At 36.8% G+C, this 25,296-nt stretch overlaps 1 protein-coding gene across 2 annotated transcripts in view; it reads left to right on the plus strand.

Moving 5' to 3' along the window:
- AGMO (alkylglycerol monooxygenase) overlaps positions 1–25,084 on the plus strand; it is a 190,435-nt gene extending 165,351 nt beyond the window's left edge. The window contains exons 13-14 of one of the 2 annotated variants that reach the window (XM_039388648.1): positions 1,913–1,969; positions 24,437–24,511. In XM_039388648.1, the coding sequence (XP_039244582.1) occupies positions 1,913–1,942 (30 nt within the window). In that variant the 3' untranslated portion in view covers positions 1,943–1,969; positions 24,437–24,511. Of the gene's footprint in view, positions 1–1,912; positions 1,970–24,436 lie in introns of both variants that reach the window. The other variant, XM_027723249.2, reaches the window with a different exon arrangement.
- The last annotated feature ends 212 nt before the right edge of the window (positions 25,085–25,296 follow it).

Raw genomic sequence — 25,296 nt, forward strand, 5'->3', positions numbered from 1 at the left:
GGCATCCTTATATTGTTTAGACTTATCTGAATTAATGGAGCTAAGATTGAATCAAATGATGCTCGAAACGCATTTGCAAGCTGATATCCTATTATTTAATAATGGACAACTGATTAAATTCTCTCCCTAATCCACTTTCTGCCACGCACCAAAATTGTGAGTGACCAAAAAAGAGCATTTTGAAAAACTGAGTAGATAGAAAGTGCTATACTGCACTTGTTGTTATTTTAATACTAATGGGGTAGTGTATCATATCAAAGCAACTCATGTTGAATTTGAAGTGTGTTGGAAATGATGATTTAAAGACGTTCACAGAAAACCACCAATAGCTGTGGGCAACCAACTGTGCAAATCAGAGAATTGCTGCATGAATTCTGGCATTGTCAGTCATTCTTGTTCAAAAGCATGACCACAAAAACTGAAGTAATACATACCAGCAAAAGCCTACTCAATTATATTTGAGGGACCTATGCTAGAGAAATGAGTAGCCGGTATTTGCCAACTTCATCTTCTCTTAGCAGGACCCCAAACAGCCAGCCTGTGTCACTCACCACATGAGCTCCAGGGCAGACTGTCCATTTCCTCTTTATTCTATTATATTTTTTAAACATGAAAAAATTTGCTTGAAGCAGATCATAATCTCTTATCAATAGGAGAAATAATTGGCTTTGATTTCAGCTTCTAGAAATAAGTATTATGTTATGATTTTCCTGTCAGCAAACACATTTTTAAAGTGGGAAATACTCTAAAACTAGGCGACAGAGAAGATGAAATCAAGCGGAAATGCATTCCTCCCAGGAGATAGGCTAGTTTTTTCTTCTTTTCTTTTTTTTTTTAAGCAGTCATTAAAATCTGTTTCTGAAATCTTAACTTTATCAACTGCAGATAGGAGGGTGGAAATATGTGTGGAAAAATTCTTGTTTGAATTAGTTCCATTTTCCCATAACTACAGTTGGGATGCATGATAAAATTATCAATGAAACGTCCTAATTTGATCCTTAACCAAAGGGATGTTGTCCTATGAATCATCTGTGTTTGTGGGAGGCAACACTGAAGCTAACAGAGCAGGAATGGGACCCAGATGTTTTCGGGGAAGCTGGTTGCACTGTAGACTGTGTGTATTACCTAACGTAGGCGACCATATGGAAGAAAAGGTTGGAAACATCCCATTACAAGTCATATATCACTGAGCTGACAGCAAGGATTTCAGCTTATTTTTATTTAAATCATGAAAGCAGCTGCTCAGCTGTCCAGCTGTATAGAATTTAACCCTTTTTTTGTCAAGTGAGTTTTGCTTTATGAAATGGCAGCCAAAGAGTTTGTTGCGCTTGCAGAAATACCCACATTACAGGGTGCTGCCATAACCCTTGCCCCATCCAGCAGGACACCACTAAGGACGGCAGAGCCTGCCACTGGATGACACTGTAGTCACTCTATACACCTGGACTTCATGAAACATCATCAAGCCTCTTCGCCTGCAGAGGTTGCAAGGAAAGGCACATGACTATGTAAAGGGAGTTTTTGTAGATTTTTTTTTTCCCTTTTGTTGCACACCTTTAGAATGGCTAATTACAAATATTTTTTTTCATTCTTGTACCCTTCCTTTTTATATTTTTCTTTTCTGTTATTACTGATTCTTCCTTTCCTAATTTTCTTTCCTCCTCTCTTCTTCTGTGTCACTAGTACGTAAGATGCTCTTAGGGATTGTCCCTTCACTACTTCTCTGTCCCACTGCATATTCTTTACTGTGGTTTTTTTACGTATTTCATCTTTCCATAGATTTGACGTTTATTTAAAAGGAATGCTTAGTTTGGAGAAAGGCTGTTCCCATCAATAGGAAACAATCTTTGGCTTCCAAATCAATCCTTCACCACATGTGTCTCAAGTAACTTATTGATTTGTTATTTTTTAGCACTCTTTTGTTAAAGAAGGAGAAGCCTAACAGTTACAGTTAAGTAACAGCCATACAGTAAGTACAGACTTTAATTTCCTGTGTAGAAATCTGTAGAAGAAATATAAGGAGTATCTAGCATAATACTAAACCATATTAGTAGTTTTGGCATGCTAATGCATACTAAAGTAAGTTTGTCTCTTACTGTTTTGGAGGCTATATGCTTTATCGTGTGCTATGTCTGCCCTGCTCACCACCATGTCAGAGTCCTCAGTTTTTCTGTCAGAGCATGAAGGTTTTCTTATTTTTCATCCTTCCTGTTTTATATTCTAGTCATAGTCCTTAAAGTCTACAGAATATTTTAGAAGGATTTCTTCCACATCCATCACTGTGAGCCTTTGGTATGATGAAATGGTGTGCTTACATTAGCATTTCTATTTGATACAAATATTTATGTCCGGATTAATTCTCTCTTCCTTAACACAGTGGAAACACAAGGAATTTCGCAGCAATTGCTTCCAAGTAGTGCTTTCCTTCAGTTACTGCCAGAGAGCTCCTGGTGTAAACACAACCCATAAGCTCCAATCCAGGCACTAAAATGTGACTCGGTAACAGCATTAATAACTAGCTACCTTTAGAAAAGGGGTAGGATCAAGAACTGAGATCTTCCAGTCAGGGTAAGAGCAACAGAAGGTGTTGCACCTGGCCACAGGAAGTTCTTCATGCCCAGATACTGTGAAAGGCAGCCAAGACACTGCCCTTGTGCAGAAGTAGCAGCTTCTGTAATAATACTCTCTCAGTAATTCCATGTGATTTCTCCAGTTCCTGGAGGTTAGATTTTCTTGTTATTCAAATGACATAATTATTTTTTGCTCTCTTTTCCTGTTTTCACTTCCATTTCTACCTCCTTAGGCTACTCTTCTGAGACACACAGATGTACCTAGGATATTATTTTCATACCTATAACAGGTGGTCTGTTTTTTGCTAAAAACCTACTGTTCTGACTTTCTGAGATTTCCTCATTGTTTTATCTAGTTCACACTCGTGCACTGTGTATAAGATAAGGTTTGAACCTCTCTGTTCCTTAAAACTTCCTTGAATTCCAAGTAATAATCCAATCGCTAGCTGTAGTTGTCTCCTGGACACTTCTACTGGGGGATTCACAACATACTGACCCCTCTCCTGCCAAAGCAGCCTTTCTTTCCTGGTGCAGCAGTGTCATCTCTGTGTCTCTGGTAGCATCTGCTCCTTTCAGGAATGACTTGCATCTGTGGGTAGACTCTGATCTGCTCTGATGGCATATCTTGACCAGCTAGACTTGCAACCAAAATATGCCTAGAGTATTATGTTCCTTCAGGGGGCATACAGAAAAGGTTACAGGTTTTTCTGAAAAGTTTTGCTTTACGAAAATATGACAGTTTTGGTGAAAACAGTTGTTTTTTACTTGCTATCACACATTATTCGCTGACTTTCTACAGAGTTACTGTGTTTGCATTATTTTAAAACCTGTTTTCTATCTGTGGTTGTTATAAAGGACTTGTCTTTATAGGCATTTGAAGTAACATCATCTTATTTTCCTTCCCAAATATGATGTCTTATGGATATTTTCTGCAGGTTGATATATCCCTGAAGTTTCATTTTTTATCTAGGGATGCAAAATTCTTCAAATCTCTGTTGCTCTATCTGATAGAATGTTCTTTCTCACTTGTTTACCAGTTTTTATGTAAATCTAAGGCCTCAGACTAAGCAGTAGTTTCAAGGAGCCACTGTTTGTTCAATATTTAGTCACTAGGGCTTTTTTTTGGTTTATCTCTTAAAAAAATGATCCAAGTTCTTGACTGACTTTTTCCTAGTTATTTACCACATTTTTAGATAGTGCAGCTGGACTGGAGAACTTAAGTTCTTTGTTTTGCCTCTGGCTTTCAAGGAGCTGCGTTCTCTTTTTCTCAGCTTCTCATATGTGTTTGCGAACTGAACTAGTGTCAGACCTTTGCGATTAAGACAACTAATATAATTATTAGTATGTGTGCTAATGTAAAATACAGTGCGGAGGGGAGGGGAAGTTAGAGAAGTCTGTCTCCTGTTTACGTGGATTACCATATACCTGTTTAGGCAGCTAGATGTCTTTCAGGCTGTCTTGGCACTTTTCAGGGCTGCCTCTTGTGGGAGAGATTGGGGTCTCCTGCAGCACAAGAGGCTGCTTTAAGTCCTGGAGTCTTAACACAGAATTTCAGCCGAAGAATTTTACCTGACTTTGCTGGGAGGTCCTCCAGGTGGCAATGCAGACAAACTAACAGGTCAGAGCTTGAAAATATGGTACTGAGAAGATCTAAAATTTAGATTACCAAAGTGGTCATTTTAATTGTGTTTATTGTGAAATGTTCATCATTTGGACAGAACTGATAAGTTCACTTGAATAAGAATTGGGCACAAAATGAAGGGGATAAATTTGGTTTATGTAATTCCATTAACATTGCTAGTTAGTAAGATTAGAAGATTACATATTATTAATGTTAAAAAAAAAGCCCCAAACTAACACACATGTTACATTTAAAGGCCCTAAAATTAGTCACTTTGTTTTTTATGGGGCTTCATTCTCTACAGTCATGTATATTGGTAGCCATTTATTACTTGAGGAATGAATACAAAATGTTACTATTATGATTTCATGTGATTTGTACCAATTTTACAAAGTTAAAAATATGTGTATAGTTATAACAGATGGAGATGTAACTTCTGGATGATTTAAAAATTTTAACCCTCAAGGAAAAAACAGCTTATATGTTTAAACTAGATTTTCAGACAATTAATTGCAGTGTGCTTATATATTGTGATTATTTATTTATCAAAAAAGTCTAACTGGTGATATTTCATGTTCTAATTCATAAACTTTAATTTGCAAGAAAGCCAAAACCAAAGTCTTCTAGCAGGAAGAAAACAAAACTCAACCATAAGTTACATAAAAGTTTTAAATAAGATTTTTCTCTGTACTTGTTATAGCGATTTTGCAACAGCAAACAAAAATAAAAACAAACTCCCAGTGCCAACCTACAGGAATTGATGATTTAAATTACTATTACTTTTTGTGGTTTTGTGGAGAGGTGATTAACTTTTGCAGCAGTCACTATGTCCATTCCTTAGAGTACCAACTCGGCAAGATTGCTTTGTCAGGAAAAGAATTTTAAAGGCATTTAACCTTCTCAATGAGACTTATATCCCAAGTGCTCCAATTTGAAGCTACCTGTAAACTTTTTTCAGAAAAAAAAAAAGGCACCTCATCTTCTGAAGTTTTATGAACGGATATCTGATTTCTTAAAGAATTTTTTTTTCAACCTGATCCACCATCTGTTTGAACTCCAATACTAGATTCTTGCATGAAAGGAACAAATATCTCACTTTAAAGTGGCTACTCAGGTGGCTAGTATTGATAAAACCCCACACAACTTTTTTGATTTGAAGATTTGGAGTTTTTTTTCTAAGATACAAGATTTAGAATTTATAGCTGAAATTTACTACATGAATTTTATTTTTCTGAATTGTTGTACCTGTTTATGTCAGTTCATTTGTTTGGATTTCACTTTTACTTGTAGTTCCATGCCACGCTGCTATTCTGTCTGTACAGAAAACCTTCAAAGGAAATGTTCCTGACATACGTGTTTTGTTTTCTGTCTTTTTTTTCTGTATCCGTTAATATGAGTGTTGCTTCAGCTAAACATTCTACAAATAAATGTACACAGAATTTTTGTGACAAATTACCAGACCACACAATTATTTACAGAAACCACACAAATGTTTATGTGAATTTAAAAAAGTCAAAAAATAATTATGTGAATTACAAAAACATTGTGTAATTTAGAAATGTTCCTCCTAGAAAATTCCAAAGCACACTCTAAGCTATATATAGTCATTTGAGAAACTCTGATATGGAAAATATATTTCTATTTTGTAGTATGTTTTTAGATTTTAGCAAGAGCATAATGAGAAAAGCTGACTTTTACACCCATGAATTTGAGCAACTGTAATTCTGTTCTATGTGTGTGCCTTTGAGTGCCATTATGGCATCTCTGATATTTTCTTTTTTTGTATAGAGCTATTGTAGATTTTGTGATTTTGTTACAGACTAATGCAACTTAGCAATGCATTTGGGGAAATATTTTTAACTTCTGTTATGTTCCGTAAGTTTTTCTGGACAAAATATTTGTTTGTGTAGTTTCTTATCACTGTGGGAACTGAACTTGTTTCAGAAAGTTCTTCCAGTCATACATTTCTAATACCCATGAATACCCATGAATAGCCCATGAAACTCCTGTACATTTGTGTTTCGTATTGTGGAATTGATATATGTTATGCATTTCATGTGTGTGTGTGTGTGTGTGTGTGTGTGTGTATACATATAATATTCTTATCACTACAATACCTGAGCAGCAATGACCATCCAAGTTCTAAGTTGAGCCACCATGTCCACTTGGCATAGAGTTACTTACAATACCCATATTTGTCCTTTAATGCCATAGTTAGAGAAAATTGCATCCTACCTGTCAGCTTCTCATTTGCACTTCCTACTCTGTCTCTTGGGGGGTTTTATTTTATTTATTTTGTCTTTTGTGTGTTTCCTTTTGACCCAGATGCTACTCTCCAATGAGCTAAGCTTATTGAAATGACCTGAGTTTTTAGTGACAGTTTTCTGGTGGGTTTTCAATGACATACCAATTTAAAGTAATGGTACATCGTTTTTGTCCCTATTCAAAGAGAACTTATCAGTTATAAGGCAGTTTAATGATATGACTATATAAATCCTTAATACTGTTTTCGTTTGCAAAATTCTTTCTGACCTTTTTTTTCCCATCATAATTTATTCTGATATCACTATCCACATATTCATAGATTTGGTCCAATGTGTGCTGTCCAAGAAGGGAACTGGGAATGTGAGAGGTGAAGGGCTGATACAGGATGCAAATATACATGTAGTTCCTACAGCAGGTGGGATGCCAGGCTAGGCAGGAGTACACAAATACCATCAGAGATTGCCACAAGCTACTCTGGTTAAAGGGCAGAGTAACAAAATAAAGTGATTGAAGAGGGTTCTTCCCTCTTCAATCGAGAAACCAACAAGGGATTATTGTTTATTTTTATGACTGTGGTGGTGAAATTCTTGATGTAATAGCAGGATATCAAATGTAACAATGAAAAGAAAAAAAGAGACACAGAACTAGGAAAGAAGTTATAACCATCAGTATGTGAGGAGCATTTTCCTCAGGAGAGCAGCAAAAATGGAATTATGAGAGTTCTGCTGCTGTTCTGGGGAAGAGCAAGTGTTCATTGTGCTTTATATGTTTATTTGTTATCTGTCCCAAGAGCATGTTTCTATACCTTTTTAAGTTTTGTAAGCTTAACAGGTCACACACCAACATGCCAATGCTGTTGACCTCTTAGCTTTTTGTTATCTCTTTAACATTAAAAAAATAGTACTGACTCGATATGTACATAAATAGGCTTCCTTTTGCCACTCATCCTCTATGAATATTTGATTCATTCTGAATGGTACTTTTTCCACCATATGTTTGACCTGGGGATGGCAGATTGTAGGTCTTCTCTTTCCTCTATAAGGCAACCTTATAGAACTGGTAAAGTGGTTTGCCTGCTTGCTATTGCTTGAGAAATAGGAATTTAGTCTCACTCACTTCCATTCAAGTTGAAAAAGACTTTTAAGGTTATAGAGTCCAACCATTAACCCAGCACTGCCAAGTCTGCTATTAAACCATGTCCCTAAGTGCCACATCTACATGTCTTTTAAGAACCTTCAGGGATGGTAACTCCACCACTTTCCTGGGCAGCCTGTTGCAGTGCTTGATAACCCTTTGGGTGAAGAAATTTTTCTTGGCACACCTTGAGGCCATTTCCTCTTGTCTTGTTGCTTGTTTCTTGGGAGAACAGACTGACCCCCACCTGGCTACAACTTCCTTTCAGGCAGTTGTAGAGAGTGATAAAGTCTCCCCTCAACCTCCTTTTTCTTCAGGCTAAACATCCCCAGCTCCCTCAGCCGCTCCTCATAAGACGTGCTCTAGATAATTCAACAGCTCTGTTGCCCTTCTCTGGACTCGCTCCAACACCTCAATGCCCTTATTGTAGTGAGTGGCCCAAAACTGAACACAGCAGTCAGGGTGCAGCCTCACCAGTGCCACGTAAGGGGACACGATCACAACCTTAGTCCTGCTGGCCATGCTATATCTGAAACAAGCCAGGATGCCATTGGTCATTGGCCTTTTTGGCCACTGGGGCACAACATTGGCTGTTGACCAATACCCCCAGGTCCTTTTCTGCTGGGCAGCTTCCCAGACTGTAGTGCTTCATGGGGTTATTGTGACCCAAGTGCAAGACCTGGCACTTGGTCTTGTTGAACATACAATTGGGCTCATCCCATTGACCCAGCCTGTCCAGAACCCTCTGCAGAACCCTCCTGTGCTCAAACAGATCAAACATTCCCACTTATCTTGGTGTAGTCTGCAGACTGACTAAGGGTGCACTCAATTCCCTACTACTGAGCCCTGGAGAACCCCACTGTGACTGTCTGCCAGCTGGATGTAACTCCACCGCCACTCTTTTAGGGACCAGCCATTCAGACAGGTGTTTTTACCAAACAAAGAGTATGTCCGTGTAAGCCATGAGCAGACAATTTTTGCAGGACAACACAATATTTATGCCAAAGAATGTTCCCAGTCAACAAAGCTGTAAATTTCCATCTGATTATGTCAGCTGGAGAATCAGGGTGGTTGGGTACTTTTAAAACTGTGTGTGCTTTTGTCTGGTAACCAGTAGCTGTAAAAAGTGCTGTATTAGACTTGATGGACCAAAAAGGCTCCACTGGACTCAAGAGATGAGAGGCAGTTCTTGTAGGCTGCTCAGGGACTGCCTTCCCAAAAGTTGTCAAGTACCTTGTCAGGTTTGTACAGAGTAGATGTCTGGATTACAATAGGATGTCTTCATACAAGGTTAAATGTGTGTTTAACGTAAATATAATAGAAAATTGTGATAATAATATGATGCAGGCACCTCAAGGATTTGTAATAAGACATGGTCTGTAGGAAAAGCAGAATCCATATGGAAATAGCTAAATTATTTCGATTAATAAATCTATTGCATAAAATCAGCATATTACAGAAAGGTTGAAATCTGTTGAATAAAATTAGTATAAAAAGTGTATCTAAACATACTATTCATAAACATAGAAAAGCTTTTCATGGAGATAAATCATTTACAATTGCATTTTTTTAATGCAAAAAAACCCAACATGAAAGTGAACTCAAATCTAGAGATGTATCTTTTAGGTTGATAAGTTCTTCCTCCCCTCATCTCAGTAATAGGCTTCAGTCATATCAGTCCCACACAATAGTTTCTGTGCATTTTGACAGAATAATGATAGACGTATATGTCTCTACACTTATTTCCTAATTGCAGATACATATGTCATACTACAAATTTTATTTCATTTTTAATGAACCACACACATTCTGCACAACTCTCTGATTAAAGTTTTGAACCATAAGAATGGAACTCTTTTTTGATTTGTTTTTTTAAATTACTATATCCCATATATGTGCTTCATAAAGTGAACATGGCTTTGTGGAGATAAAATCATTTATATAGGTCTGATTGTTTTCGCATATGTTTTTTTACTCTAAAATTGGTGAGCTATGTTAAAGATATATAAATAAATGTTACTTCTTTCTCTCTCACATTTTCCAGACAATTATATTTCAGTACTGAGTATGAATTCACATAGGAATCAACAGACTTGGAATTCATAAGACTGACAAACCACTGGGCAAAATTACAAAACTATAAAAAATAAATTTTTCATTTTGCACTCATTATGTGTTCTTGTTATGGATGTATGTGGGAGAACAGCTTTACAATGAGCCCATTCAAGGACTGTTTTGGAAACGCTACATAGGAATACCATTGCAAAGTGGCCTTTACCATTGTTCTAGCCTTTTGGATGATCCCAGAGTCCAGCTCACCCCACGTGGATGCAGTGAACTGCTGGGAGTCACCCCACATGCTACAGTTCCCCAATATTTTGTAGTGGTTTGAACCTTGTTTTCCCCAGAGGCTAAGAGAAGTGGTAGACCCCAAGGGGTGGAACCCCCTGGAAGTTTTGAAGTTCTGCCCAATGGGCGCTCCTGCAGAAATGTAAACATACCACAACCAGACCGGAAAAGAAGAGTTGTAGGTTGGTGTTGTAGGAGAGGTGGCCATGTTGTAGAGCCACGAGGTAGGGGCTCTGAGCCCCTTGGGACCTCTGGCCCCCTCCCAGCCCCTGGCTGGGGGCTGCAGGGACCTGGAACAGCATAAAGCTGGGCTAGGTGCCTGTAGTTATGCCGGGAGATGTTTTCTCCATGGGCACAGAGCAGCAGCCGAGGCTGACCAGAGAAACAGTGGCAGAGAGCCAGAGATAAGGACCTGAAATGAAGAAGCAGCAGAAGCAACATGCAGCACTGCAGAGGAGACTCCTGGAAGGAGAGTCGAGGAAAGGAGAGCCAGCAGCTGAGAGCTACAGAGTTCTTGGGGGGAAGACTGATACCAGATCCCCAAAACTCCTTTGAGACCTCCTGGAAGGAGGAAGATGATGGACTCTTACTTGAAAGAGCCTTGAAGTGCAACATGCACTGTAGAAAGGAGCTAGAGAGCTCCGAGAGGAATGCAGGGGGGAGCTGACCTTGGCTCTCCCCCCTTGCACTGCTGCCACGGTGGCAGCCTGAGAGACAGGGCACAGAGGCCCTGCAAGAGATACCAGACCGTCACGAAGACTCCCCTGTGTCTTCGTGATATGACGTGGTGAAACGACCTTGTCTGGGGTTACGAAGTCCACGGAAGACCCCCCGGTTGTGAGGCGATGGGGCCGAGGGAGCTTGAATACCTCCCTCGTAGATGCTGGCAGAAAGCCAGCTATCAGCTGCTGCATGAGATGAGAAGAAACCTGCTGCCTTAGAAGATGCTGCTGCTTAAGGACTGGAAGGGATCTGTCCTTCTTTCCCTCCTGGACTTTTATTTGGAGGGGAGAAGAGATCTGATCCATTGTAAATACATATGTCATGGTAGAGATAGTTATGATCATGTGTATAATGTGATATGGTATTTATTTGTACAGTCATTGTAATATATTTCCCTTTCCCCCACCTTGAGTCTGGTGTGTTTTGTCTGGAAAAACCCATCTCACATTAGGTTGAGATGTGGGAGGGGGGAATGGAGCTAGGGAATTGGATTTTGGGCCTATCTCGAACCATGACAGGCTCGTAGCCTGATGAGCACAGTAAAGCGTGTTGATCCAGTTCCCCTTTGTGGATTAGAATCAGCCCTGTAAGACAGTCCCACAGAAAGCCGCTAGCTACACCTAGAACAAACCTATGCATTTAAATTAAATAACTGTGTGTTTAGTTAATGAAGAACTCATGTTTGTCTATTCAAAAAGACAACATCTGTGTTCAGACTTGTTTGATTCTTCTTCACTTTTTTTTCTCTAATCCTGAATGCATTTACATAATATTGCAGACTGTGATAAGCTTTTTTCAGTCTATGGGTAGCTCAGTCATTTCTTTTTCTCTGATTAGTGGCAGGTAGAGGTGGGTTTTTTTAGCCAGTTAGCTGCTTCTTTATTCAAAAAATCTGTTCTCTCTGATGGTGTCATTATGGTTACAGTAGTAAATTCCATTATATACAGACTCATCTTGTAGTATCTGACAGTATTTTCTTTAACAGTCATGAGACTCAATGCCATACTCCAAATTTTCTGTAATAGCCTCTTCTCAGGTTCTATCATCTGTCATCACTACAGACATGTCTATAAGCCTTCTATAAGATTATGTTGTTGCTGAGCCCTTTTACTCATCTGGACATCTTTTTTTTTTTTTTTTATGCAATACTTGTTCTCATAGCTGAAAAAATGAGTGGACTTCCATCAGGCTTTCAGGGTTAATACTGCATTTTTTATGTCTGTCCTCCTATAGACTTCAGTAAGATTACTTTTGTGAGTAAGGGTTGCGAGATTTGTTCTTATATCACACACACATGCATATATATACGTATATGAATTTTTCAGAACTGTGCCTACACTTCTGTAACCCTGTTTCCTTTCACTATCTGGCTTTAATAATTATTATGATCACACACTTATTTTCTGTATTTCTGTATGATTCAGTATTTAAGTATGCAGGCTTTCAACAAAAAAAAAACACAATTTGTTTTTATAGTACTGCTGAAAGAATCATTTGTCTGATGTATATGCATAACTGCAAAAAACTTCTATTCTGAGAGCGCTTGAAGAATGTAAAAAACAGGAGATAATTTCAACAAAAAATGGAAAAATTCCTTATGAGTTAGTTTAAGAGTAAAAAATTAATTAAAAGAGTTAACACAAAATATTTCAAATAATTAAACTAAAACTAGATATAAATATATCACTACCTAGATTAATTCTAGGTTAATTAGTCATCAGAAAAATCTCTTTGATCTTTAAGGAACAATTGAAAATGGTTACATTCTTATTTAAACAGGTAGTGAGGGATTGGTTCTTATTGTCAGAATAGGACACTTTATCTTGAGCAGCCACCTGACATTTTTAAGCACCTGTCAATTAGTTTGGAGAAAAAAGGAGGATTGCTAACTTTTTAGTTGCTAGAGTATCAGATTCTATGTTACAAATACTAGGACAAGAAAGCAGAAAGGTCTGGCAAGGAAGTACAATAAATGAGTGGCTTAAATACAGTAGTTCTTTTTCTGAATTTGTGACTTTTTTACAAGCCCAGACTTGCTGATTTCTCATGTAAAACCACTTGCTTCCTCTTTCTTTCCTTAAAGGATTCATAGGACTCCTTCACCGTCTTGCTGGTGGTTTCTATCTCTGAGAGAAGAGCAGAAGCCTGCATGGCTGAGCTATGAGATCACCACTTAGAGCTGATCCTTAGAGCTGATCTTATCCTTATGATTTAAAAATATTGTGTCTTCCATGCTGGACTTGACTTGACTTGATTTCATCAGCTCTGGTTTGAGGAAGGGCTCAGACCCTCAATAACAGAGTACATTTGTGGAAGCTGTCAATGTATAATATAACTTTGCATATGTGTTCTCTTTGACTTCAGAGAGTTACACTGGGAATAACTATGGCCTCACAATTCAAAATCAAATCTGTATTATAACAATCAGCCTACTGTCTGATGGAAGAAACAAATCTTTCTAGAAAATGCATTGGATGTACATATTTTTTATATCTGCTTGAGTTTCTGTGTGCATATATTTATATACATACAAACGCACACTTCTATGAGTGATATCTTTCAATAGTGAAATAGTCTCTGCTTTCATAATTAAGGTATTTTTACTGATCACTAAACTTCTCCTCAAGATGGGAAGGTGGAGAGCATTAGTGCATGCTTTCACCTTTTTTATAGTTTGAAATCCAGAAAAAAATTCCTTCTTGAACATTTTTAGTGTTTAAGCAACCACTACCTGTGCTGCCAAGGCTTATTGAAAGCAGCTGGATGCCTGCCTCTGTCATCCCCCTTTCTTGGAACTGCTGCCAGAACAGGTAGTCAGAAACAGAAAGCAGAGAAATATTTGAGCATCTGTGCTCTCTCTCTCTCAGGAAAACATCTGTGGCTTCCATAGGAAGCACTCATTTTTTCCCATCAGCCAAGACTCTGGATACCCTTGGGTCTGGTTTTGGCACAGCAAGCCAAGTAGGATGCAGTTTATGGCTTAAAACTTACAAGAGAAGTCGTTCAGGCAATCCCATCCCTGGCAGAACATTGAGAGAAATTCCCCAGGCTGCAAGCCACATATGGGTCTCTGACCTTTTATTAGCACACCATGGGAGAGGTTAACAATTGTTGAGACTTCAGTCCTCCCTTTGACATACAAATACAACAATACCAAGTAGCCTTTCCAAGACAAGCATATTTAGGGCACAACATGCTTTTTAATCCAGGGTTCAACATGGGGGAAAAAAACGAACAAAACCAAAAACCCAACTCAAAAACTTAGAATAAGAAAAGGATATATTCATAGGGTTCTGAAACCTCAATTGGTATTTTTTCCAGCATTCTGCCATTGTTAATAATATAGTGATTTGTGAGGGTTTTTTAAAACCAATCTAATCATGAGATGGAAAAAAATTCTCACACCATTTTTAGCTGTTCATGTGGTCAGTTCTATGAGTTATGGAATTAAGATTGCTCAATAGCTGGAGTGAAATAAGAAATGCATGCAATGATGTGATTATTAAGGATGTCTGTTGTGTTTATCCAAGTACATAAATGTTGAGATATTAAAAAAAAATATGGATTCAGAATTATGGATATGAGGTTTGTCAGAGAAAAAAAACACAGAGGGCTAAATCTAAGTCTTTTTGAAATGTCTTTGCCTTCTCAGCATTACTGTAGTGAATGAAACTATCTGGGATTTTAGGAAAACAGGGATTGGAAAGTAACTCTTTTTTGGGGAAACAGAGTAATTACTTGTTTTGCAGCTAAGAAACTGTAAAGGTTAAATGTTTTGCTCTATGCTGCCTAATCTAGGCCAAAGAATGCAGATTGAATAGCCCAGCATCCCAGGCTTTTACCATAACTACTCAATTACTCTTTCAGTCTTAAAGGCAAATGATTTTGACTATGCAGTCCCATGGCTTTAGTGTAGAGTATGGTGAGTGTAAAATGGGAGTGAACTAGCTCATGCTTCTGCCAGCAGCCTTTGCAGCTGTTGACTGAAGAGCCAATGCAAGCTGATCTCAAATGTAATAGTCCTATGACTACTCTAACGGGAAGCAGGTTCAACCCTGTCCACTGGTAGAAACGTCATATTCTGCTTTTCATACTTCTACTAAGGTGAAAACCACATCTGAGACTGAATCAGAAAAGTCTTATGCAAGGTTGGTTATAGCAGAAAAAAAAGTTGCTAAGTTATGGTTGCTCCACGTGCTAAGTAGTCACATCTTTATTAACCACTGTTTGGAAATTAGAGCTTAGCAAAAGTTAGTTAGAGGTGAAGAGTGCTTTTGCATTTGTTGGGAATAAACAAAAATACTGAGCTGGTGGAGAGCCTGCACTGAAGAAGGATCAAGTACAGCTACACCAGAGACACATGCCTGTCGTAACCATTTACACAGCAGCTTCCTTACATAACTGATTCCAGCACTGTCATCCCTATAGCCATCCATTATATAATGAAAGTTTTAGTTAGAAAAGATATTGTTGTTTCCATTACCCTGAGCACTAGCTTATCATCTTTTCTTTTTGTATTAGTCTTTTACATGGCAGAAGATTGATCTTCTTCCCCTTCTGAGTGGGTTTTTGTTTGTTTGTTTGTTTGTTTTCTCAAGAACACACAACAGAATTGCTTCAAGTTTTCCTACAAGTCAGCTTTACTAAACCTTTTATAATTCTTGTAGTCTATTTCATGACTATATCCAGCTTATCTATGGTTTCCTTAAAGACTTCACCAACTTTCAGTAGACTGGATCAATACCTGTGGACTACATGAAAAGCTTCTCTTAATATCTTCCACATTCATACTGACATCTTTTTGTATCACCACTGTTTGGTTGAGACGTGTTTTGTTTACAAACTCTTCTAACTCTCAATTTTTTTTTATGTACTCCTCCTTGATGATTATTCCTCATAGCATACTTGGTTTCTCTTAAGTTTAGTATCTTCCATTTCTATTAAATCACACATTTTCTTCAGCATTTCCAGATTTTTAAAAATCTACTATAAAATCTCCCATTTTTCAGGAAAAGAGAGATATTTCATATATTTTTGTATTTTAGAAATGTTATAATATACATGCCTGATTTTTCATCTAAATTATGATTATCTCTCATTTTGTGATATAGTAATTTATTCTTCTTTCATGAATGTCTCTTCTAGCACTCAGTTCTGTACCCTCCAGAAGGAAGTTTCATTTAGACCATAGACCCCTAGTTTTCCTGGTAAAAAGTCACATAGATTACTTCCATTAATTTTTTTTCTCTAACCTAATTAAATAATACAATTACATTGGCTTGACATAATGAGTTGGAATATGAATGATTTAGGCCATTTGAATAAATCTGTGGTTAATGTCAATAACAACTTCTTTCATGTAATTGAAAGATGATGAGTTTTGGGAACAAATGGGAGTTTCCCCAGACAAGAATAGAAGCAACAAGCCAGCACACAGGAAGAGTGTCTTGAGAGCAGGGAAGAAAGACACCAACAGCCAGGAGATCTACTTTTCCATGTAAAGGGATGGACAGAGGGCTTGATTGACCTCAGCACATTTTTCTTCTTGAACTTAAAAACAGTCACAGTTCACTGCCTTTGGCCTCAAAAGAGGGTTGGCCAACAGGATGGGTGTGTTCTGTCTATCTTTGACTTGGACATGTATCTTCTATGGCAAGATTTTTCCTTTATGGTATAAATGAATATTAACCCATTTCCTTCATTCAAAAGTTGATGGTTTTTTGGTTGGTTGGTTTGTTTTGATTTTTTTAATGCTGAGAACAGCCTTCCATTTTCTCCATTTTTAATTAAAGGATTAATTTCTCCTTGCAACATGTTAGGTTTAAGAGCAGTTTTAATCCTGGGTGACTTTTAGCCTTGATCTTCCCCTGTCTGTCTTGAATGCTGTTCTGGTGTTCACTCTACTAGAAATCCTGTCCGCTTGTCACTCAATTGTTTCATCCCTCTCTGCACATTCTTAATCCTTTCTTTCACATTTGCTGTTAGTCACAGTAGCCAGCTTTTCCCCATCACTTCTCTTCAACATCTGCAGCAAAGTTTTTCCTGTCAGTGATCTAATGTCTGTGGGTTATAATTAAAGGCTGGGATTACTTTTTTAATATTTTTTCCTCACACACAATGGAAAAGTTTCCATTTTGGAGCTCCTAGCTAGTCAACTTTTTCTCAAGAGAATATTTAGTATAGTAGTGAGTGAAGATCATTTTGCAGCCCCCTTTGTCAGAGCTCTCCAGGCTGACAGACTGCTCTTGGTTCTGTTCATCACCCTACCAGGGTGCTTATGCACTATAGCCACACTCTGAAAGGAAGGCATCCATATAGAAACAAAGATTATTTTATGTCTGCTAATAATGGAGAGCTTGGACACTGACTTATCTAAAATTTTTCCTGCAATTTCAGTATATTATTTTATTAAACTGACATAAAAAATGAAAGGATTGAAGAGATTGAATTATCTCTGTAGATGCTTATCTGGGGAATGTTACGGAGCCAGGTACTATCCAGTCAAAATTCTGAAATGTTATGTTTAGCAATTTTTCTTCTATGTTCAAACTATAATTTTTTTTTTCTGTAGCTCTAATTTTTCTGTATTTTCAAGTAAGGATGAAGGCATAAAGGAGAGCTCCCTCCTGCATGCATCCTTTAAATGAATTTGCCCTCACAGGATAAGCAGTCTGGTACTCAAACTTTTCTTAAAGCCATGACCATATAAAAAGGATACCCTTACTCTTATATATGTGCTCAGCCTTTCTCACGTAGAATATTGGAATTAAAAGCATTCAATTCTTTAAGCCTAAGAGAACAATATAAATTTGATAAAATCTAAGATCTGTGCAGTAAACTATCAGTTCAAGTAAAATGAGCTTTTTTTTTTTTTTTTGAGTAAGGGAGATTAAACTGCTCTTTACATATAATTTAAATAATATCTTTTCAAGTGAAATACTTTTTGCAGATGACTGGCTTACCCTCCAACTTGTGTTTGAGCTAGAAGTGATGCAGTGGAGTGTATGCAATTATGCTACAGCTGCTGACAGGCATAAAGTAAATGAGATGTTTCATCTCAGTGGGTACATTTCCTGTTTAAATGTTTAAGAAAATAAACTCAACAACTTTAGCCAAACTGAGACCGGGCTATCTCAAATATTTCATTTCTGCAATGAACATCTATTAATAACTCTTTCAATCTCATTTGGCCTAAGCCTGCAAAAGATTAAACTGGTGTGTTTACAGATTGAGTAGATTTTGTCATCTTGTTTTGTCATCAGTTTTGTTAACTTTTCTGAAAGCTTTATTTTTAACTGTTGATTTATAATATAATAATTGAGAAAATTTCCATGGCTGTTGTTTCTCAAATTTGGGGGGAAATGGAGGCTGAAAAATTACATAACATTTGAAATAAAAAAGGTGACATTCAAAATTAAGGTCTTTGAAAACTGTTGATCTTTGAACTTGTTTTTCAGAACTGTGTTGTCAGAAATGAAACTAAAGCAATATGAAAGAAATTCTAAAATACTGTTGTGCTCTAGAATGTGTAACAAAGTGTAAGCTTTGTTTGCAGGTTTTATGACATTTTTAAGTGATGATGATAATTCATAAACACTATTTTTTTTTTTAGAAATTATTTGCAAAAGAATGAAACAGACTTGGTTCAGAAGTTATTTTTAGATACACATTGAACAGATAAAAAGAATTTTTCTGTTTAGCATGGTTTTACTTTGAGGACAACTTGAAATAGATAAACATTTTAGAATGATCTAGAAATTTAGGGATGGAATTAGGTAATGCTTTGGAAAGTATTATCAGATGTTTCAATAAAACATTTTAAGACAAATTTCATACTGAAGAGATGCAGAGAGTTTATATATATGTTAATTATTCTGATGTTGATACCATCTCCAGCTTACATTAGCTCATCGTGAGGTGAAGATTTTATAATTATTAACATGTTTTGGAGTTCCAATTCATATGACTGACAGCAAAGCGTCCCACTTTAGTGGGTTTTTTATCTTTAGGGGAATGAGGTAAAACCTTCCTAATCCTAGTGCTTAGGTTGTGGATTATTCTGTGACTCAAGAGAAAAGGTATTTCATAGGTAACAATTCAATAGGATATATTTATCTCCACAAGTGATTTGAGAGACTGGCTTCTCCTAAGGACATGATGCCAGATAACATGGTGAATGCACATAAGGCGTTTTAGGTCTAAATATAACTGCAGTATCACTGCTGTGTAAAAATCCCCAGGTATTTAACTGAGGAATGTGACTTACTAGCTTGTGTGCAATGCCAGGAAAGACAGAGTGAACCTGGTGCTGTGCTGAGATTTAGCAGCTTATGTGCTTGCTGGCTCAGGCATCTCTGCAGTGCACTTGATTTCATAGTGGGGATGTGTCCAGCTGTGAAAGCAACTGAGAAATAGATATCTTTCCTCCAGATCTTTCTTTCTCTTTCCTGCATAGGTAATATAAGCCTTTTAAGGTATGGGGGCTTTTGCAGCCTATGTTTTCATGCATTATCCAGCTTTAGAGTCTTAGACTATATTTTAATAAAAGAAGGAATGTTTAAAGCATTTAACATAATAAAAGGGAGATATACATATATATCTTTCCTATTATTTTCTCATTATTTGTTTGTAATGGAGTATAACTAGGGAGGTGTATCATAGAAACAAGAAACCATTCTGTGAGTGAACTATTAATATGCTTTGTGGGTGTTGAAGATATTTGGCTTAATCCTGTATGGGCCAAAAGGGTCTTAATCACAGAATCATAGAACAGTTAGGGTTGGAAGGAACCCTTGGATCATTTGGTTCCATCTTCCCTGCAATGAGCAGGAACATCAAATACACACCTTGTTCTAGGTCAGGAGAATGCTGAATCTGTGAGACTTGCTGCACCAATAATCTGAATGCATGTCATGAACCCTTATGGAGGTTTTCCAGACATCCTGCTGCTTTTACAGAAATCTTGAACAAAAGCTGTGAAGCCACTTTTATCGTAGTTGTCCCTGTTCCCTTGTATCCACATTTTCTTCACCAAAAGAAAGATTGTCTTCCCACGTTCTTCTACATATATTTCCAAGTATATGGGAGTCATCACACAGAGAAGAAACCGGCTTCTTGGTTTCCCTTTCCAGCTATTATTATTGCAGCTTTTTACTAGTGCAATCTTCTTGATCTGTGCACTGTACAAGATTAGTGATTTTTGCATCTGCTGTTAATGTCATGACATTTCTCTACAAGACTGCTCATCTTGAAACATTACACTGAGAATGAAGATCCATTCATTTGTTACCCTAACCCTGACTTCCAGAAATAGTCAATAGTCTTTCTCTACTTCTGAGAAATATATTTTCTATCTCCTCTGTGTATTTCAGCACCTGTAACAGTCCTCAGTAGAGAAATGGGAAAACAATGGTGGTATTAGTGAAAAATACATCCTTTGGGTACTTATGAAATATGAAATAGATTTTTTCAACCATTTTGTTATCAATATTAGGGTTTTTTTAACTGTTGTAGCAGTTAATGATATCCATCTTTACTAGGAAAGGACAGTGACATTACTCAGACACAGCCTTCTCAGACAAAGTCTAAAAATTACTCTATCATTACTATTGATAGTATGAAATGATGTCTGGTGGCTTTGAAGAAGCCATGTACAGATTGCTATATAAAGAATTTAAAAAGAGCCTTAATGGTGTTTGATTTGAAGTATCAGTTAAACATTTATCATATCACGTTGACAATTTTCAGCACACATTGAGAGAACTAATTGTTTATCATATTTGCCAGTACCAGGTCCACTTTATGATGTGAACAGCCAACTTAATGAAGTACGTGGATGTGCTGATCTTCCTGAGCTCTCTCCAGAGCCAGGAATACATTCCCCAGCACTGAGATGTTCAGAGAATTCAGTGTCATAAACATGCCCATTCACATGGTGTTGTACCCCAGAAAGAGCAAATTCATTGAACAGTTGCAGGCTGTCTCTGCAGCAAAATTTGAAGTGAACATGTCTGGGCGGAATCTGACAAATGTCAGAGAATCATTGAATGATTTAGGAAAGTATCTGAGGTGTTGTGGTTCAAGACTCTTCCCCCTCCTTAAAGCAGGAATATCTTTGGACATTTGACTTCATTTTTAGACCAGTGTCTAAAACCTTCTAATTCCATCCAGATGAAATCTGCAAGAAGAAAGACACTATGTCTAAGCATCTCAGACATACAAAGACATTATAGAAGAGAAAATGGCAGAAAACATTAGTGTTCAGCAACAAAGCTAATCATGCAGAAGTGGGTGCCTGAATTTAGCTAATGATTTTAAACTACTTTACAGCCCAATAAACTTAGATTGCTCCAGTGGGAATTTCCTGTGAAGAGCAGACTCAGTCCTGCAGTCAATCCATTAGTTAAGCTATCTTTGTTCTTGTGAATAATGTTACTTGCATTTCTGTAGGCTTCAGAGAGAGAATGTGGCTGTATGGAAATAGACTGTATGAAAGGAAGTAATGTAAATATTTGTAAGAGGACAGTACTCTTCCAGAAGTCTAAAGGACATTCTATAAGTAATCTGTAGTTACTTCAACAGGTAAATGTAGCAAATGTTTATACTAAGAGACAAAAAGTTTCTATTTATCTTGGCTGAATGTATGGTTGGGAGAAATTCTGCATTAAGGTCTGTTCCATATATGACTACTGTCCACAGTAATTTTTAATTTGAAGACAGAATTGAAACTATGTTCTTATGTAATATTGTTTGTGGGAGAACTTTTCTCAGTATAAAAATAGACAAAGGCATAATATCTCATTTTCTCTTTTTATTTCAGAACTGGCTGAATTAGGAAGCTGATATGTGAATATTTTTATCAAAGGACAAATATTAATGGGTTTGGAGAATATACTAAGGAATGAGAATTTCTGTGACAATAATTTAGAAAGAGAAAAAAAAAAAACAAAACCAAACAACCAAGTAAAAAACCAACTGTTAGAGTGTGAGAGTGTTGGACAGAAAATACAAAATACCTGCACATAGGATTCAGGAAATATGTTTTCCTGAGGGCATTAGAAAAATACTGGTCAACTATAGTTCAACTTGTCTGGTAGAATGCTCTTTGCTGCTTCCTGCTGCCCACACTATTGTCTGCTCAGAGTTCTGGCACATATCATTGCAGCTTTCCATTGCTGACATCACCTGATTGCACGATTCATTCAAGTGAGTTAAGCCTAGTAACTCCAAAATATGTAGCAGCAGTCAAAAGAAACTGAACTCCAACCTACACAGCAAGTTTCTGCTTGGTAGCCCCAAACAGCTGGCTCTGTTCAGGGTAACCAGTGTTACAGCAGTAGAGCCAGCCAGAATTGCTGTCATTCAAGGGAAGATGTGGCCCCTTAATTTTTTATCCTGATGTTTGGGTTTTACTTAAACCCCCATCCCCCACAACCTTGCAGAATTATTGTTTCCTGAATACATTGTTTCCACCAGTACTGGCAGTCCTGACATTGATAGGCAGTGAATCAATACTTTTATAGAATCATGAAGCCAAAATGGTTCTGCAGATCTGCAGTGTGCAGTATGTGGTTTTCCATTTTGGATATAATAACTGCAATTTGAAATACTCTCCCACAAGCATCAGTTGCCTGCTTTAGGAAATTCACAATAGAGACTTTAATTAGGAAAGAAGAAACTGCATCATGCCATTTAGAAAGGAAAAATTCACACAAGATTTTTTTTTTTTCCAGTTTTGGGCTATAATAGCAATAACTGTCTTTAGCTGAGGACATTTCCTGGGGCTTAATGGCCCATGGCTTTGCTTCTTCGGCTGATCATCATCATCTCCCAACAGTCATTAATCCCCTAAAAATGTCCTGCACCTCAGTCATTAAATGTGCTTAAACGTGCTTTTTCTGAAAATGAAATACTTCTATATTTAATGCATCTTCCAGGAATAGGAGTGATCTTTCTGAGGTGACGAATGAAAGAAATTTAGTAACATGTCAAAGAAGTACTAATTATGACAAGTGGATAAGTTCTGTTTCTGGAGATAGCACGACAAAGAATTTTTCCACAGTAAGAGCACGTTATGTGTAAGTCATCATTTCACATATGTCACGATTCACACACTCATCCCAACTGCATAACAGCAATACATAACAGGAATACAGGTAGTTATTCGTAGTTAGATTTTTTCTGCAGAGTGTCTCAGTATAAAAAAAAAGCATCTCACAAAACATGGATAGTGTGTGCCTGCAGCACTGCTTAGAAAAAACTTTCCATTCTGTAGCTGTAAAAATAGAGCTGTGCAGTTTTACAAGGTGTTTGTGATAATGCAAGAAAAAAAAAAAAAGAAGTTAAATCTTTTCTACCTAAGGTCTGAAGCTCTTAGAAATAAATCTTCTGGTGAGCATTTTATGCGTCTCTTACAAATAGGTCCTCAAGCACAGCACCAACTGCATCATCAGATTTTTAAACACAGTAGACTGCCTACCCTTGCTCAAGTAGAATTAAAGCCTTCAACAAAAGCAGTTGAAAGGAATTTGTCTTGACTGAATGAGAATTGCATTTTATTTTATTTTATTTGAATTTTTCTTACTGATACAGTGTGTTATTTTCATCCTGTGCTACTAAGAATGCATAGCTGTCCCAGGCTGTGAGAGGGATCAGACCTGATCCTGTTACATTGCCTTTACTGAGTGAAAAATTAGTACCTTTTAGGTATTATGGTAATTTATTATTTATGTTGGACATTGTAATCTCATGTACCTCAGTGAGTGACTATGTAGATAAAAACAGAAATAGAACTTTGGGCATGCATTGCTAAATGTTGAATGTTAAATGATGTTATTTGTAAAATTGGAGCTCTCCTAGTCAATACCTTTTGATTGCAGATTAACCTGAAAAAAGAACTATTATAACCTGACTTCACAATTTCTTTTCAAAATTTTCTGTTCCTTCAAACAAACAAAAAATCACACGAACAAAGTATCTTCCAGTATAAATGGAACTCACAGTAAAAAATTTCATTTACTTCAGTAACCAATAACAGCTGCCTTAATTTTGCAATTTTCTAAGTTAGAATAATTTTTCTGTGTGAAAGTCAAAGGTTTCTTTCAGAAAATTTTAAATACAAAATTACACATACCCACATGTGCACACATTTTATCTGGCTCTCCTTCTTGTTTTTTTGGACAGAGCTATTACCTGATTTAGACTTCACTCTAGAATTATTTCTACTCATCCTAAGGCAGTTTTCAGCAAATAAACTAGTGAAAAAAAGTTCTTAGATCTCTCATTGAGTTCTCTGACTAAGAAAAAATAAAATTGCACAGAGCCAAGGACAAGACAAAAAGTATTGCACCTTTAAGTTGTTTCCAATCTACTTTATATCTCATCATAAATAGCAGGCTGGGGAATAAGCACTGATCTATTGTACTGCAGCTAGAACACTTCTTTTGCCATAGATTCTGTTTAAGGCTACTTGGGTTATTTGTACCTATCATGTAACTTACAGTGTCAGCATTCTTCAGACCATTTGTCAAAATTCAACAGGAATGCACACAAGAAAGAGTCAGAGAAAAAAGAAAGCTTTTTTCCGTGAAATTTTTTTCTGTGAAATTTTTTCACTTTCCTAAAGTGCATTTATTAGTATGCCTAGAATTCTTGTATAATTTTTCTACTTAGGAGTTCTCTGTTTTCACCCATTCATTATATTTACAGATAAGTAGAATTTAAAAAACCCACAAAAACTTATATAATGTTTCTCATTTTATATTCTGTGTTGCAGGTCTTGTTTTCCCTCTGTGCTGCATTCTGGGGAATCCAAATCATAAAGCGGATCACTTCGTTCAAAGATAAACGTCATTGAAAGAGCAAATCTATCTCTTTAATTATGGAAACAGCACTTTGGAATAATGTTCTAAGTTCCTTGGAATTAATCAACCATGAATCTTACAAAATTGCAATCAGTTCACTTATGATAGGAGAGGTTTGTGATTTGGTAAGAATGTTTGAAAGCTTCTTTAGAGGGTTTATTCATTTTTATTTGATTTTTTAAAGAAATATTTAATTTCTCCCCACTTTAAATAAAATGTTCATTCACAACATGGGTTTTTTACATTCATAGGATTGCAAATTTTTAGAAACCATGTAAAACTAATTTCATTTTTGCAGTAATTTTGTTAGTAATTATATGTGAAAAGTATTTTTCACAAGAGGAATTATTAAAATCATATTTGTTGTAACCTGGTATAAAGTGACTGACTGTCTTCCTATTGAGGCTAAACATAAACATATGTGAATGTCGGTTTTTCTGTAATGATTGAATTACACCAGAATCTCCCTGTCATGCCCAATTCAGTGTTCATAACATACAGCTACATGAGGATGAGTAGTCGTAGCAAGCAAATGATTAAAAACAGCATGATAAAATAACTCGAACTAGTATGAGTTGAAACATCTTAAATAAAATTGGCTGATGTATGTGTTGTATAATGCAGACATGCCGTTTAGGGTGAATTATTTATGGAGTACACCTGTGTTGCCAACTTTAGATGCTGATGAAGCCAGAATTTACACGTGGGTATCCCATTGACTAATGTTACTCATGTGACAAAATATTTGCGAGGCTGGGCTCTTAATTTCTGG

Source organism: Pipra filicauda, unplaced genomic scaffold (assembly GCF_003945595.2).
Source record: "Pipra filicauda isolate LSUMZ 115617 unplaced genomic scaffold, ASM394559v2 scaffold66_size7647185_pilon, whole genome shotgun sequence".
Lineage (NCBI taxonomy): Eukaryota > Metazoa > Chordata > Aves > Passeriformes > Pipridae > Pipra > Pipra filicauda.